General features: G+C 37.4%; 2 protein-coding genes across 4 annotated transcripts in view; one reads left to right on the top strand and one right to left on the bottom strand.

Moving 5' to 3' along the window:
• Nucleotides 1-14,417, top strand: part of LOC119652610 (homeotic protein proboscipedia) — a 161,229-nt gene that overhangs the window by 102,355 nt on the left and 44,457 nt on the right. The gene's annotated exons all lie outside the window — the stretch shown is intronic.
• Nucleotides 921-1,564, bottom strand: LOC119652611 (pupal cuticle protein Edg-78E-like). The gene is made up of 2 exons (XM_038056848.1): nt 1,444-1,564; nt 921-1,377 (listed from the first exon to the last, which is right to left on the bottom strand). The coding sequence occupies exons 1-2, from the start codon at nt 1,453-1,455 to the stop codon at nt 1,009-1,011; spliced, it is 381 nt and encodes a 126-aa protein (XP_037912776.1). The 5' UTR covers nt 1,456-1,564; the 3' UTR covers nt 921-1,008.

Consider the following 14,417-nt stretch of genomic DNA (forward strand, 5'->3'; position numbering starts at 1 on the left):
ACTTTCTTTTTCTATTCGTTAGTGTTATTTATTTGTGTTGCAAAAACCAATATTTCGGGAACCATTTGTTGCCTTCATCAGTGCTAACAAGTCTTGTTAGCATGACATTACGAATTTACGTTTGACGAGCCATAACTCTGCCCATATTGTACCCAGTCTTGATCTTTGCAGCACCAGTTTGGAGAAAGGCTTTGCAGACCTCAAATAACGCCTACCTTCAGGACTATTTCAAATGACATAAGGTTCATTATCTCAAGAATTATGCCGATTGACATCTTGTCAGATGAGATGACGAGCGTACACAATGTAGAGTCCGTCTTTTCGTCATCGGTGGGGAAGAACGAGGAAAGGAAGAGATATATAAATAGATGGCAATAACGTTGGCAATGGTGAAGGAGGAACCTAGTGGATACTCTAGGATAGATACTAGTACCGGAAAATGTGGTGCGGAGAAGTAGTGTAGTATGTCAGGACGATCGTGTTGCTATTAATTCCATGATCGGATCTACGGCACTGCATATGTAGTTTAAAGAAGTAGACGTGAATCTACGACCTTCAGTGTTCTGTTGTTACATAATTAGATAAAATCCTAACTCGTAAAATTCCCTTGCAATTTTTCTCTTCCAGTTTGAGAAAGGATCTTATTGTATATTGGTTTCAGAGCATCTTGTTAGGCCACAGGCTTATGACACTAGCAGTCATAATTGTTTAAAGAAAGGATCGACTGTGCAGACACTATCACATTTTCAGTCGACACATTTGTAGTTATTATTTCCAGTCATGGTTTCAATGTTAACGATAGCAACCCACAAACGTCCTTTCAAACTTCCTGCCTGTCATGTCCACTTTGCTATTTAAACTACGTATTATCATTTTAAACGTTTGGTTTAGATACTAACAGCACAAAACCACCCTTTCAATAAAATGAAAACAAATACATATATTTTATCACAGTTTCTATAACTCACATTCACAACACTACACACTTATCTACATTACACTACTTAACTAATGCTTGGACTTTCGTTGATATTCCGCTTTCGCATGAGCTGCATTCCATTCCAAAGATCTTAAAATCGCTTCAGGAATTGGGGGTGGTTTTGGTAAATGATCTCCTTGCGGATGAAATCCAAACTCATCGGCTGTATAAAGGAGTTGAATTGGAGTCCCATCAGGAGCAACATATAATGATTGTCCGGAAGCTTGAAACCCAGCCACCCCTTGTTCCTGAATAATTATTCCATTGGTTGTTTCGACCGTTAATTGATGCGATCCATCGGGACTGATTTCACTTTCATATGTGTTAATTTTCGCGTCGGCTTCGGGACCAGGTTGGTATTCTGCCAGCTTACAGCCGATAAACATTAGAGAGATAATCTAAGAGAAAAGAACATTGAAATTATCCACTTTTTTATGGAAATTTGGAAGAGTTTGGACACTCACTATTTTAAGCATAATGGCGTCTAAAATGGATCGTAAACAATGAGTTCGCGCGGAAAACTAACCATATTTTCGGTGATTTGGTCTTTTATATAAACATTTGGATTTGAAAATGTTGCATCAGAAGTGACGCGAAATTACACATCATAAGGTCTCTTCATAACAATCTGCAGCTTTGATTTTTTTAGCAAAGGTCATTGATTTTGGATACATTAATATGACTGGAGTGGACTTTCAAAGATACGGGAGTATGTTGTATATAAGCTAAATTAATGATTTGGCACTGATAATGAAAATGATGAATACTTCCTATTTTTTTTTAAAAAATAATTTTTTTTTTAATGTTGACTCATAAGTCTCATAAGATTATAGTCGCCAATTAACTTAAACACGGATTAGTTGGGGAGTGCTCATTCATAATAGTATTTAATTGCTTTTTAGGAAAACCAGTTATGCTACTCAGAACGACACTAGGCCGTTCAGACTTAACAAATTTCGCCAAAATATAGTATATCTCATTTACTTACATTATTTCACTATCAAGATGATTTCCTATTAGACTGTGGATTCTCTATGTATGCTCTGAGTTACTCAAAACAGGGCGGCAGCTGGAAGCTAGTTTTTGATTTTATGCAAAAATAAGTCAGTTTGGCAAAAAGCAATTTTAAACTTTCGTTGACCGGATGATTGACGGCATAGCGAAGTTAATAAATTTAAGCAGCGTTGCTTCTAGTAGCACACTCTGAAATGCATGATTGACTTCACACATGTTCTCAGAGGTGTTATCTTACGGGTTGAAATTTTGAGTCTTATCAATGAAGAAGAAGAGTTTCACGTTTCAATTATAATATCTGATTATAAAAAGTAATGATGTTTATAAAAACCAAAAAAAAAAAAAAATAGCTTCGGATTGTTTAAATTGGTTTCTCTTTAAACCTTACGTTTAAATAGATTGCAATAATTAAAAGCATTAACATGATATTCGAGGACTCTAAAATTCTCTTGTTTTATAATAATCTGTTCATGTAATGAACGACAAAAAAGGGCTTTGCTATTGGAATGCATTTTTACTTACATATATATCCAATTTTTTCCTAGATTAAAATCAACAATAATATAAAATCTTCATGGTGCATTTTTTTGTGATTTCCGCATTCAATCAAGATTTGAAAGTGTATTATGTTGACATATGAATCATTCAAGATACATAGGAAATTAATTTGATATTACCGCTGAATATTCATTGTTATCACTAAACTAGGAGATTTAACCGATAATAATACGATTTGAAATGTATAAATAAGCTGAAATGATGTATTCAGATTTTGTGGATGACTTTTATATTGACTTCCATAAAATCTAAATAATGGTATTCGGTAGCAATCAATAGTGCAATATGGATTGCAAAAAAGTATAATAACTTAATGTTAAAATCTTTGAGGGTCATGCAAACTCAGTATTGTTATGTCCTCATTTTTTGATTGATCTTTACATTTGAGGAATTGATAGTTTTGTAAAACAATCTTTCAACAGAACAAAAGTAAATGTCTATTCAGTATTTGATTCACTGTCACTGTCATAATTCAAAATTACATGACAAAACTTTGAATATATAATATATAAAGATGGCGTAAAACCTTACTTAAAACTTTTTGATAAAACTAAATTAATTGCAGTGGGTGGGTGCAATCAAATAATAATGACGTCTTTTGAAATGTGCGTTGTTGTTGTTTGAGGGAAAAGAACGATCCTCCAGACTTGGCTGCTGGTAACCACAACGGCAGAGATATGTCTCATTTTGAAGAAGAATGTCGACTGGTAACCATTCAGGCTTGCCCACATAAGTGCAGATACACAGATGTGCGTGTTGACACACCCTTGTACGTCATTATGTGGGCTTATTGAGTAATGTGGGCAAGGTCCTCGGTGGTCATTTTTCAAAATATTACGTATTAAACATCAATCGAAAACCAGATAAAAACGGTAACGACTAGGCTAGACTAATGAAAAAAGGTAAAATAAACTAAGCAATTTAACGGGAAAAAGTATAATTCGAAAATAAATATGGTAATAATATTAGAGTTAGATAAACTTAACAAAAAATAGAAGAGAAAACGACAAAGAAATATCACCAGTAGATATCAAACTAAAATAAGTCGAAACCAGAAGGTTGGTGCTTCAGATATGGAAGGTTTTCTGTATTTGTTATTTATTTTGTGTAAAACAAAACCTTATTCAAATCGATTCAGTGTCTGTCTGTCTGTTACACGAACTTTTCTCCAAAACGGCTAAACCTAAGTCCCACGCATGCAGCGAGTGACATAAATTTAGGTGGAGTTTAAAGGGGTAATATGGAAAAGAGGGATTTAAAAAAAATTCTCCGGATATAGTGGTGTAGGGTATCAAATGAAAGTTCTCGATTAGTACTTTCCGAAACTGAGTTAGTTTTGCCGTGAATTGAATAGTGCACGAGTAAGGAGTCAAAGTGTACGCACTAAAAGTGAGACAGGATTCATTTTCGAAAACTGCCCAACTAAAAAATCCGAAAAAATCAGAAGGGGGAAATCTAGACCCCAAAATATGTCCCATTCCGATGCGGTCGTGATCGGTTTTGCCATTTTATTTTATTAAACGCTTGATCTGGATGTAATCGTGAGGTTTTTAAATCCCCATCCAGCGTATCAAGCCATCGTTGTTTCGGCCGGCCTTTTGGTCGCTTACCGTTGGTTTCGATGTTCAGACCAAGATTGGCAAGTGAATTTTCATTAGCGTGAATTACGTGATCATCCCATCGAAGACGCCTATCTCGCAATTTTTCCACGATCGGTGTATCCCCATATCGACCGCGGATCTTCTCATTTCGGATGTGATCAAAACGTGTCACGTCACTGGTCCAGCGCAACATCATTGCCTCCATTACCGCAAGACGCCGTTCATTGTCTTTTATAGTCGATATATACCTAGGTAGCGTTGCTTTTTCAGCAAAGTTAAGGGGGTCATCCCGTGTGTCAGGTTGGAGAAATCGATTTTTTTTTTGCATGAATTGTATCTATATATAGTGGAGAATATGTGGGCAAAGGGATTTTCCGATATTCCGAGTCCTTCAGAAATTACAGGGTTAAATAGGTAAGGAGTTTGCAGCCGCGGCTAGAGTACTCGATGAGAAAGACCATCGAATCTTTTTTTACCTGTTAGTTTTTTACCTGAGCCTTATAAATTTGAACACAGGTATAAATATAAAAAGATGAAAAACCAATCAATCGTCTAAACTTATTTGCTGTTTAGAATAAAAAGGATAATTCAGTCTAGAGTGAGCACTGAAAGGCGTTCAAGTTATACTCAGTTATATTTGTTGTAAGTATTGTGCTGTTTGTGTGTTTAGTGATTTTTTTAAATGGATCGTACGAAGGGAGATCGCTTTAACGTTCAACGTCATGCTCGCACTAAAAAACGAGTATTTCATGGGAATCGATACTTATCAGAGAAGAAAAAGGACTTGGCATCAACATCAGCAAAGAAACTTTTAGCAAGCATGAACATGGATGTTCCAATTGCGACAAGTTTTGTATATTGTATATTGGATTTTGCTGGAGTTTTCTCCGGTATTTCTGCAAATTTCTGCAAATAATAAAATATACGTAGTAGTAAAAAAGGAATGCGTAGAATATGTCGAGAAAAGAATGAGAACGCGGCTTAGAAATGCAAAGAAGAATCACAAAGGCATTGGTGGAAAAGGGGCTGGAAAACTTACTGATAAGGACTACATTTTCTGGGCTAGCTATTCGTCGACATGCAAATAGAAGATAGAAGGAATGAAGCAAGAAATTTGGGCAACTTTCTTTCATAAATGTTCTACGGACGAAAATCCTTAGCATCAAAATTGTCCAGCAGGCGAGGACAGTTGGTGCAAATGGCGCAAAGCGGAAGCTAAAGGAGAACTGGATAGCTTTCACCACGAGAAGGCACCTTTGACTGAAGAAGTTCAAACAGTCATCAAACCAATCTACGAAGATTTGTCACGAGATGATTTGTTGAACAGATGTTTAGGAGCAGAGACCCAGAATAACAATGAGTCATTAAATGCATTGATCTGAACTTTCGCTCCTAAACACCTTCATTCTGGGGCCAAGGTCGTAGAAATAGCCACTTTTCTGGCTGTAATTATTTTCAATGAAGGATTCAATGGCATTCTCAAAATTCTAGTGACAATGGGATGTCAAGTTGGTCACATATGTCAGGTTTATGCCGACCGCCTAAATGAAGCGCGAATTTGGCGGTCCGAACGACGATCGACTGATCTCGCTAAAAGAGCCACAATTGACACCAGAGAGCAACAATCGGCCTTACAAGACTTTTTTGGAGACACGGAGAGTGCTCTCTATGGACCAGGTACAGCAGATTAATGGTGAGCTAAAATTTTACTGTTGATAATCACATTTAAATTTTCAAATGCGTTTTTCTCGAAACTGCATCTTGAAAATCTGAATCTTGAAATCTGCCACCATAGCTCAAAATCTATCCAACCAAATTCTTTGAAATTTTCACGACTTCTTTAGTACATATTTCTACGGTCCGCAAACTAGGATAATTGCAATCGGACGGGTAGTTTTTTTTTTATTCATAAAAAAAGCCGTAAAAAAACTCCAAAATCCAAAAAATTAAGTTTAAAAGCCCACCAAAAATTTACCTTTTAATATTTTCTAATTATCCTAGTTTGCGGACCGTGGAATATTGTCCACATTAAAATGCCGTTTAGTTTTTTTCCCTCTAATGAACACAGCGCCCTCCAGCGTGGCAGCAGAAAAACACCTTTTTCTGGAGATGGATGCATAAATTAACACCTATTCCGAAAATTAGCTATAAAATGAAGCTGAAAAATTTATCACATATACTAGAGATATCAATAAATATATGGTGAAAAAATCATGTTTCTGTCTTTATCCAGTCCTTCAAAATAATTTTTCAAAAAAAGGCAAAAAAACGGCCTTCACACGGGATGACCCCCTTAATATCGTTCGACTCTTTAACAGCGAAAAATCTGCCCTCGTTGTTTTATTCAAAATCTGAAAATGCATTTGCCTCAAAACCATATCAAGTTGAGACTGTTCTGTGTCGATATTCTCTCTTTGCTACTATATGAGAATAGTGCATGGAAAGTCACAATCACTGTTGCTCAAAAGCTTCAAACTTTCATCAATTTATGTCTGCATCGTGATTACATGACCATACCATCGAAAACGCCTCACACGCAGGTTTTCCACGATCGGTGCAACCCCATATCGATCACGGATATCCTCATTTCGGATGTAATCAAAACGTGTCACGCCACCAGTGCAATGCAACATCTTCGTCTCCACTACCGCAAGACGACTTTCATTGTTTTTATAGTCGGACAACACTCAGAATTATAGCGAGGGGCAGGCGGACGACATTGCGGCAAATTTTAGATTTGCGACGTTCGCTGATACGTCCATCACAAAGAACACCAGTTGTGGAACGCCACTTCATCCAGGTCGCATGAATGCATGGAGCAATTTCAAAACGCAGTTCTTCATTGGCTGATAACATTGACCCGAGATATTTAGTTCAACAATTCAGTTGGATGAGAAATCGAGAATTTGAATTGCTCCCTTATCATTATCATTTTGAAGACTGACCCCACGACGCCAATGAGGCAGTTTTTACTTGATGGCCTCGCTTAGTCATTGTTGCATTTGCTAACTGCAAAACTTTGCATTCACTGCATGTAGTACGCTCCCAAGGCCATTTTTTTCTTTTTTAAGATTTTGTGTAAAACAAAATTAAATTAAAATAGGTTTACTGTCTGTCTGTCTGTCACACGCATTTTTCTCGGAGATGGTTATAGCGCAAATTTTGTGGAAAGGTGGGAACTGTGAACGCTTACGCATACAGTGAATTACATCCTTTTACGTCGAATTTGGGGGGGGGGGCATACATGTAAAAGGGGGGTGTACATTTTTTTCACCAAATACAGTCATATGGGGTATCAAGTGAAAGATCTTGGTTGGTACTTTCCGAAGCTGGTCTTAGTTTTGACATTTGTTGGAAAGATGGGGAGTTCGGGGCTTTGAAAGTGATGATCTCTATAAAGTACCCATTCTCAGAAACCACCCAACCCAAAAATCTGAAAAAAATCGACAGGCTGCCACTATATGGTGGATATTTTTACATAATGTATGCATATATAACTTGCTTCGTACTAGTGGGACAAATGTATTTATAAAAGGAATACACAAAACCTTTCATATCTGAACTGTCCAGGTTCCGGTTTCCCGACTTGTTTAAGATTTTGTGTGAAAAAAATGATTCGTTGTCTGTCTGTCTTCTGTTTGACGAACTATCTGGTTATTTGACTGTCTGTGTATCTGTCTCACCTGCGTGGTGACAAGGATCAATCTTTTCTCAAAGACAGTTGCCAGCGCTCAGTAAAAATATGGGATCTTACTTGTAATTGAGTTAAAATCGAGACCGAGCGAGTTGTTATTATCTCGCTAAAGTAAATTCTGGAGGCCATTTGGATGAATTTTTATCGGAAGCTCGTTGACCCATTTACAAAGCACGAAAATTAGAATGTAAAAATGACTAAGGAAATGAAAATTCGCCATTTTGTGAAGCCTTTAGGTTTACCAGTAAGTAAGTGTGATCTAGTGGGACACTTGGTTTGAGATTTCCGAATGGCCTTCAAGAGATCTACATCACCGGAGGGAGAAACTACTAGCACACTTCCACAAACGTTTAGCTTACTCTTGGGGACCAACCGCGCTAGCAGGCAAACAAAATACCTCTGGTTTGTGTCAAAAAAGCGGCTCTCGATCCGATCCGCTGTAAGCGCTTGCGAACCTACACACAACAAGCCAAACACATTAAATTTACAATGGTTTGTCGAGGTTTGGCAGGCGTCTGGATCCAACATTAGACGATTGCCAAACTGAACCATCGAAAAACTAGCGGAAGTCTCAAAGGAAACTGCTCCTAGCTCCAGTCCCCAAAGTACACAAAAAGTTAACAGTCTAACAATGGATGGTGTTTTAAACTGACGAACTAAGAGGCTGTGCGTATATTAATTTGGAAACGAACATTCGAGTAATTTTATAGCCAATTGGGTTATCACGAGTGCATAGTTTCAAAGTTGAATGCCAAAATCGCCACAGGTCACAGAGTCCAACATTGTAAGGAACGCCCTAAAAAGCGTAGCCTGCCAGATAGGGCGAAATCATAGGAAACGACCTCAACAACGAGGACTATGGAAAAAGGAAACTAGTAGGTGGCCAACGGTGACATAGAATGAAACACTGACATTCCTCTGGTGAAACTCGCATCAGGGGATAAGTCAACATTGAAGCAAATGATGCAAAACTAGAGAATAATCGAAAGGAGCAAAATAGACATAACGGAAGGAACACATATATATCGAAAGATTACTAGTCAAAATGGCAATATCTGTTATTGGAGAATGCATACTTATACAGAGATTGAAAGGGTGAAAATGGAACTGGCATCTTCCGAGCGATAGGAAAATCCGAGACCAGTCCGATTTGAACTTCAACCTTCCGTTGCGACAGCCTAGCGCTCTAATCATTTAACTATCGGGACACACTAATGTCACCAATCAAGTTGAACAAATTGGGCGAAAGTAGGTGAAATTGCAATTAGAATATTTGGGGAGACAATCACTCTTTGATCATCAGGCAGATACGTTACGCAATCCAGTGATACAGATCCACAGAAATAGGTTGGTTGGAAGAGTTGGACACAAGTTGTCCGAGTTGTTAGGAAGTCTCTTGGTTTTGCCTAAAAAGGGGTTTCGCGAAAGTATAACCAGTCTGAGTATCGAGGTCTCGGCATTCACGGCATTTTATATTTTGATCCATGATAATGAATCTAGACCATTTAAAACTACTTTAGTAGTAAAATAAATTCCGCGCCCGTCGTAATGGGCAACACGGTTCCACCTGTCAGCAGTCCTCAGCATCTCTTCGACAATGTTGTCTGGAGAGAGATCCCCTGTGTTTAAATAGAGCTGCTGACGAACCCCATCCCACCTTCCACAAGAAAAAAAAAGTGTGTTGGGTGTCGTCCACAACTCCATTGCAAAACACACAATCCGAAGAACGCGCCTTTCCAATCTTGTGCAGATAAGACTGAAAACTTCCATGCCCACTTAAAAATTGGGTAAGGAAATAGTCAGTCTCACCTTAACGACCTAAATACACGACGGAGCTCTGTTATTTAACTTTACAGATTTATTTGTGCATACCTTTCAGAGATTTTCTGGATGAAATGGTCAAGTTGCAGAGTCTAGTACGTACTTACGCCTTTACTTTAGGTTGCTCAAGCCCTAAGCCAGTTGACCTCACTAGCGAACCGGACAAACGTTAAAAGAGAAGAAGTGCTATTCCCGTTAATATACACCAGCTGTTCTTGAATGAAAACGACAAGAAGCACTGTCTATCTACTTGACTTCCCAGTCTTAAAACACTTTTGGTGAAGGGTAAAGGGTAAATAGGGTAAAGGGGACAAATTTAAAGAGCAAAAGGATTTATTAGTGGAATCTACCGAAGCCGAAAGCTTGTTGCCATGTTGTTGCCTGCAGTTCGATAAAGTAGTGATCTAAAATTTCAAAAAAAATATTGAAATATTTTAAACTAGAATCACTATTTGATGATATAGGGCACCATACAGAAAAGTTTAGTGAACATTGTAATATAATTAACGCAGATAATGTGCATCAATTTTATCATATTCTTGTAAACTATCGGGTAGCCCAATCAACAAAATGAATTTCGAAAAAATCGGTTTCTGACTCCGAAAGTAACTATTCTTCTTGAAAATAATGAAACCAGTACAATATCTTTATATAAGTGTTCACATTTGTAACATTTAACATTACTAATTCTTTGCATAGAAATACAAGAAATTTTCTTCATTTCAGCTCCAGGTACGGATTATCCATAATTTTAAACGTCGTAAAGTAAGTATACGTATTTTAGCTCCTATAATCTATAAAAAGGAAACAGTTGCCACTGTTACTTTTCTGATTAGTTTATATAAACAACTCCTCTAATTGAACTTTTTCCTTTATCATTACACTTTTTTTCGTTTACCAGTCTACTGTCATCGGTTGCAGGCGACAGAGTTCATTTCATACTCTTCAAGTAATGAAATTCAATTCCCATTCACTCTAAGCACTCTAATCTTATGATGGCTCTCAAAAAATATAGTTTTTTACTCATACCTCCCCCACCCCATGTTATTCGATTACTTGAAGGAAAATATTGAAACGCGTGCATTCCATTGAGGAGCAGGAAGCCTAGTGAAATTTCACTTTCTCTTTGCCCGAAAAAAACTTCCCTAAAGTATCTTTTAATTAAATTAATTGAAATTCGCTTAAAAAGCTTCAAACATATAGAGGCGTGGAGTTGATCGCTTAAATTTCCTAAATGGCATGAATTGAAGTGGTTCTGGTGACTTCATTTCATACTTTCAGATGAGATTTTTTGGGGGTCGGCGGAATGAAGAGATAAAGTTTCCTGTTCGATGGGTTGTGTTTGTTTTTTTTCTCTCCGCGTTTTTAACAAACGCCATGATACTATATTCTAAGGTTTCTACCTCAGTGGAAGGGGAATATCCGGGAGTGAGCACTGGTAGCGTATGTATTGCACGGATGCCGGGGCCAATGCATGAATAAACGAAAAATATGCTAATGTCCTAATCAAATTCGCATTTCGAAGTAACTTGTTATCCAATCTAGCGGAGGGACTCCGCTTTGGGGGATGTTTTGTGGTTACTTGTTCTTTCGGATTCACTTGGAAGATACTATATGTGTGCGTTTAAAAACAGATTGTTCTATGTATTTTGGGAGCGGTTCATTGTCAGCGAATCAAAACCTTTGCTGTTTCGTGTACAAGAAGGTATTGTGTACGAGGTTTTTCAGTAAAAAGTTACAGATAAATTCTGTTCCAGATTAGATTCAAATAAATACCAACACCGATCAGTGTCAACACCCGTTGTTCACCTATTCTCTCATTGATATTAGTAGTTTCCGATTGAAACATATCTATGGAATATATTGCCCAGTAGTACATTTACCTTCTTATAGGACCCTCCGTTCACCGTTCCTGGTGAATCTAACATCTATTCTCATTGGTGATAGCATGTTGAATATATTCAGCTTGGGAAATTGTTGGAGACTCAAAAGAAAAGCGGGAGGTACAACCAGGAACGTAGCACAAAGTCGTCTGAATTTTCTGGAATAAATTATATTGAGTTGGTGGTTTAATATTGAACGTGTAGAGCGAGGTAGAACGCAGTGCCGTTTTAATCAGGACGGTATTAAAACTTAAATCTGCATGTCGAAAGCGATTAGACGGCACTCCTGTGTCTCCTATGTCCTTCTGTGTTCGACACTGACATTTGTTTTCGCCTATGTTCTTCGCAGAGTCGTGCTGGACGGTTTTTAATCAGAAGTTCTACATGACGTGGCAGCGTGTTTCGAGCACATTGCATTTTAATTTGATTAATGGCTTTTTGAATGATTCCAAATTTAATAACATAAAAAGTAACCGTTTCGTTTTGGGAATTCATTGTTTTCAAATTGTAATGCTGTGATTATCCTTTTTCTAAGCCGTATCGAAACGTGTTCACCTGGACTTGAATGTATTAGAATGAGGAGGAATATTGACTAATGTTTGGGTGATTTCAAGATGTGGTTCACTTTTAGATAGATTTGATCGACCAGAAAAGATTTACGTCGCGTGTTAATATTTACTTATCATGTTAGTACAAGACAAAATTATGAGAAAACGCGTTTTTAGCGTTTTTTTCTCTTATGAAATTTTTTGTCACTGAGTGATGATTCTTGGAGTACAGAATATTTAGTCGCATCTTTGTTTGTTTTTATCCCATTGAACGAAGATTAGTTTCATCACTATGTATTGTAAAGAAAACAATAATCAGAACGAATAAGTGGGTCCTAAAAGTGCAAAATAGGTGATGCCTTTTTCTCCCAGTGACCTCCTTGATTATTTCCGGGATGCTCTGAACAGAAACACGTAAATATTTTAGGCGGCACACATTCTCTCACCTCCAGACTCATACATAAGGCCGAGAAGTTTGCCGATCACACCCCCTTCCTTTCAATAGGGCCCTGGATAGCGATTTCAATTAAGTAATAAACAGAGATAATCAATAAGATACCAATTTCAATTACCAACACTTTCTTCGCGTCACAGGTTTTTAGTCAAGAAACTACACGCGTCTGAAATTGTCAACCGTCGTAAGTATCGCGAACCAGAATTCCTTCTATCTACAGGATTGAATTCTAGGGATCTGGCCGGCAGCCTCCGCAGGTTAATATTGCGTTTTTAAGGTTTTTTGTGAAATAAAACTTTATTAGATTCAATGTCTGGCTCCGTCTGTCTGTCCGTCCGTCACGCTCGATTTATTCGGAAACGGCTAACGTTATTGTCATGAAACTTTGGGAGAATATGGGGTCTGTGAAACCCTTTACATACAATAAGTGGCGCCATTTGCGAATGAAGAGATTCATGTGAAAAGGGGTATTCAATTTTGTTCACAGAATATCAAATGGAAGGGACCAATTATTACTTTTCGAAAATGATGCTATTTCTGATACTGGGTAAAATATAGGGGGGGTGAGGGTTCAAAATGTATTCCCCGAAAAGTGTAATATGTCTTGTTTTCAGAACCTAATCAGTCAAAAAATTTGTAAAAATCGCAATAGTGTATCTATTTCGAATCTAGGCATCAAAATACATTTCATTTCAATGTCTGCTCATAAAGTTAGTAATGGTATATTACCATGCTTTAGAAATTTACAGGAAAACCTCTTTAAGCTCATCCTAGAAGTACAAAATTTGGCATCATTATAGGCGATAACATAAGGCATATTTCTGGGAAGTTTGAAGAAAATCAAACTATTATTAACAAAGTTATAGAGGATCAACATTTTGTATTTTATATGAATTGATTGGAGTCTAAGGCGTGTATGACGTCATCATCATATAAAATAAATTCATCTGCACGGCAGGAAGCATTAGAATATCTTATTTTCAAATTTACAATTTACAGTATGTGGTAATAGGAAATGTTTGTTTGTTTAGGATGAGAATTACATTTATGGCTTTAGTATGTACATGCATGTCAAACACTTTGGACATACAGTGACTCACAAAATTGATCACGTTCGAGTTAATTAGGTTTTTTATTTAATATGTTGTGCTTCTCTGTGGACAAATCTACAAAAAGCATATCACATTTGAGTTGTTTAGTGATTTAACTTCCATTATCAACATATTTCTGAGTTAAGCCAGAACTAGCGGTATAAATAAGATTGGTGATAAGCCTGAACCTTGGGGAATGCATGCTGAACATAAGTTTGGGAATGAAAGATGTTGAATGGCGACTTGGCATTTCCGCACATTTAGGAAGCTAAGGATTTCCTTACAGATATGCAGATTTAAGTTGAGGTTCTTAGAAAACTGAAAAGCGAACCCATATTTCCGAAAGCGTTTTTATGTCTAGGAGGCATGCTATAGTAAGGATCCTCTGGTCATTACCGGCAATAAGAACAAGAAGCCCGTGCTCAACCGAGTAATTAGGTCGGTGGGCTAACTGTAACCCGAGGATTCTGTGATTGGAGTCAAAATGCCCGTCGATAATAGATTTGACGGTCCGTTTGAGGATCTTGGCGGAAGAAAAAAAGATGGAGATAGGGGTGTAGCTATCAGGATTAAAAGGGTTGTCATTTTTTGGATAGGAGTTATATAAGCATTCTTCCAATTAGTTATGAAATGGACATTTAGAAAGTAGCGGTTGATAATTGAGGGAAGGAAGATGGAAATGTTTGATGGGGTTTTGTTGGTACCTATCGATTTCTTGTTTTTAGACGCCACGATTTTATCGTGACGATGCTCTCAGCGATTCGGGTGACTGAG

This window comes from Hermetia illucens, chromosome 3 (assembly GCF_905115235.1).
Source record: "Hermetia illucens chromosome 3, iHerIll2.2.curated.20191125, whole genome shotgun sequence".
NCBI classification, from domain to species: Eukaryota; Metazoa; Arthropoda; class Insecta; order Diptera; family Stratiomyidae; genus Hermetia; species Hermetia illucens.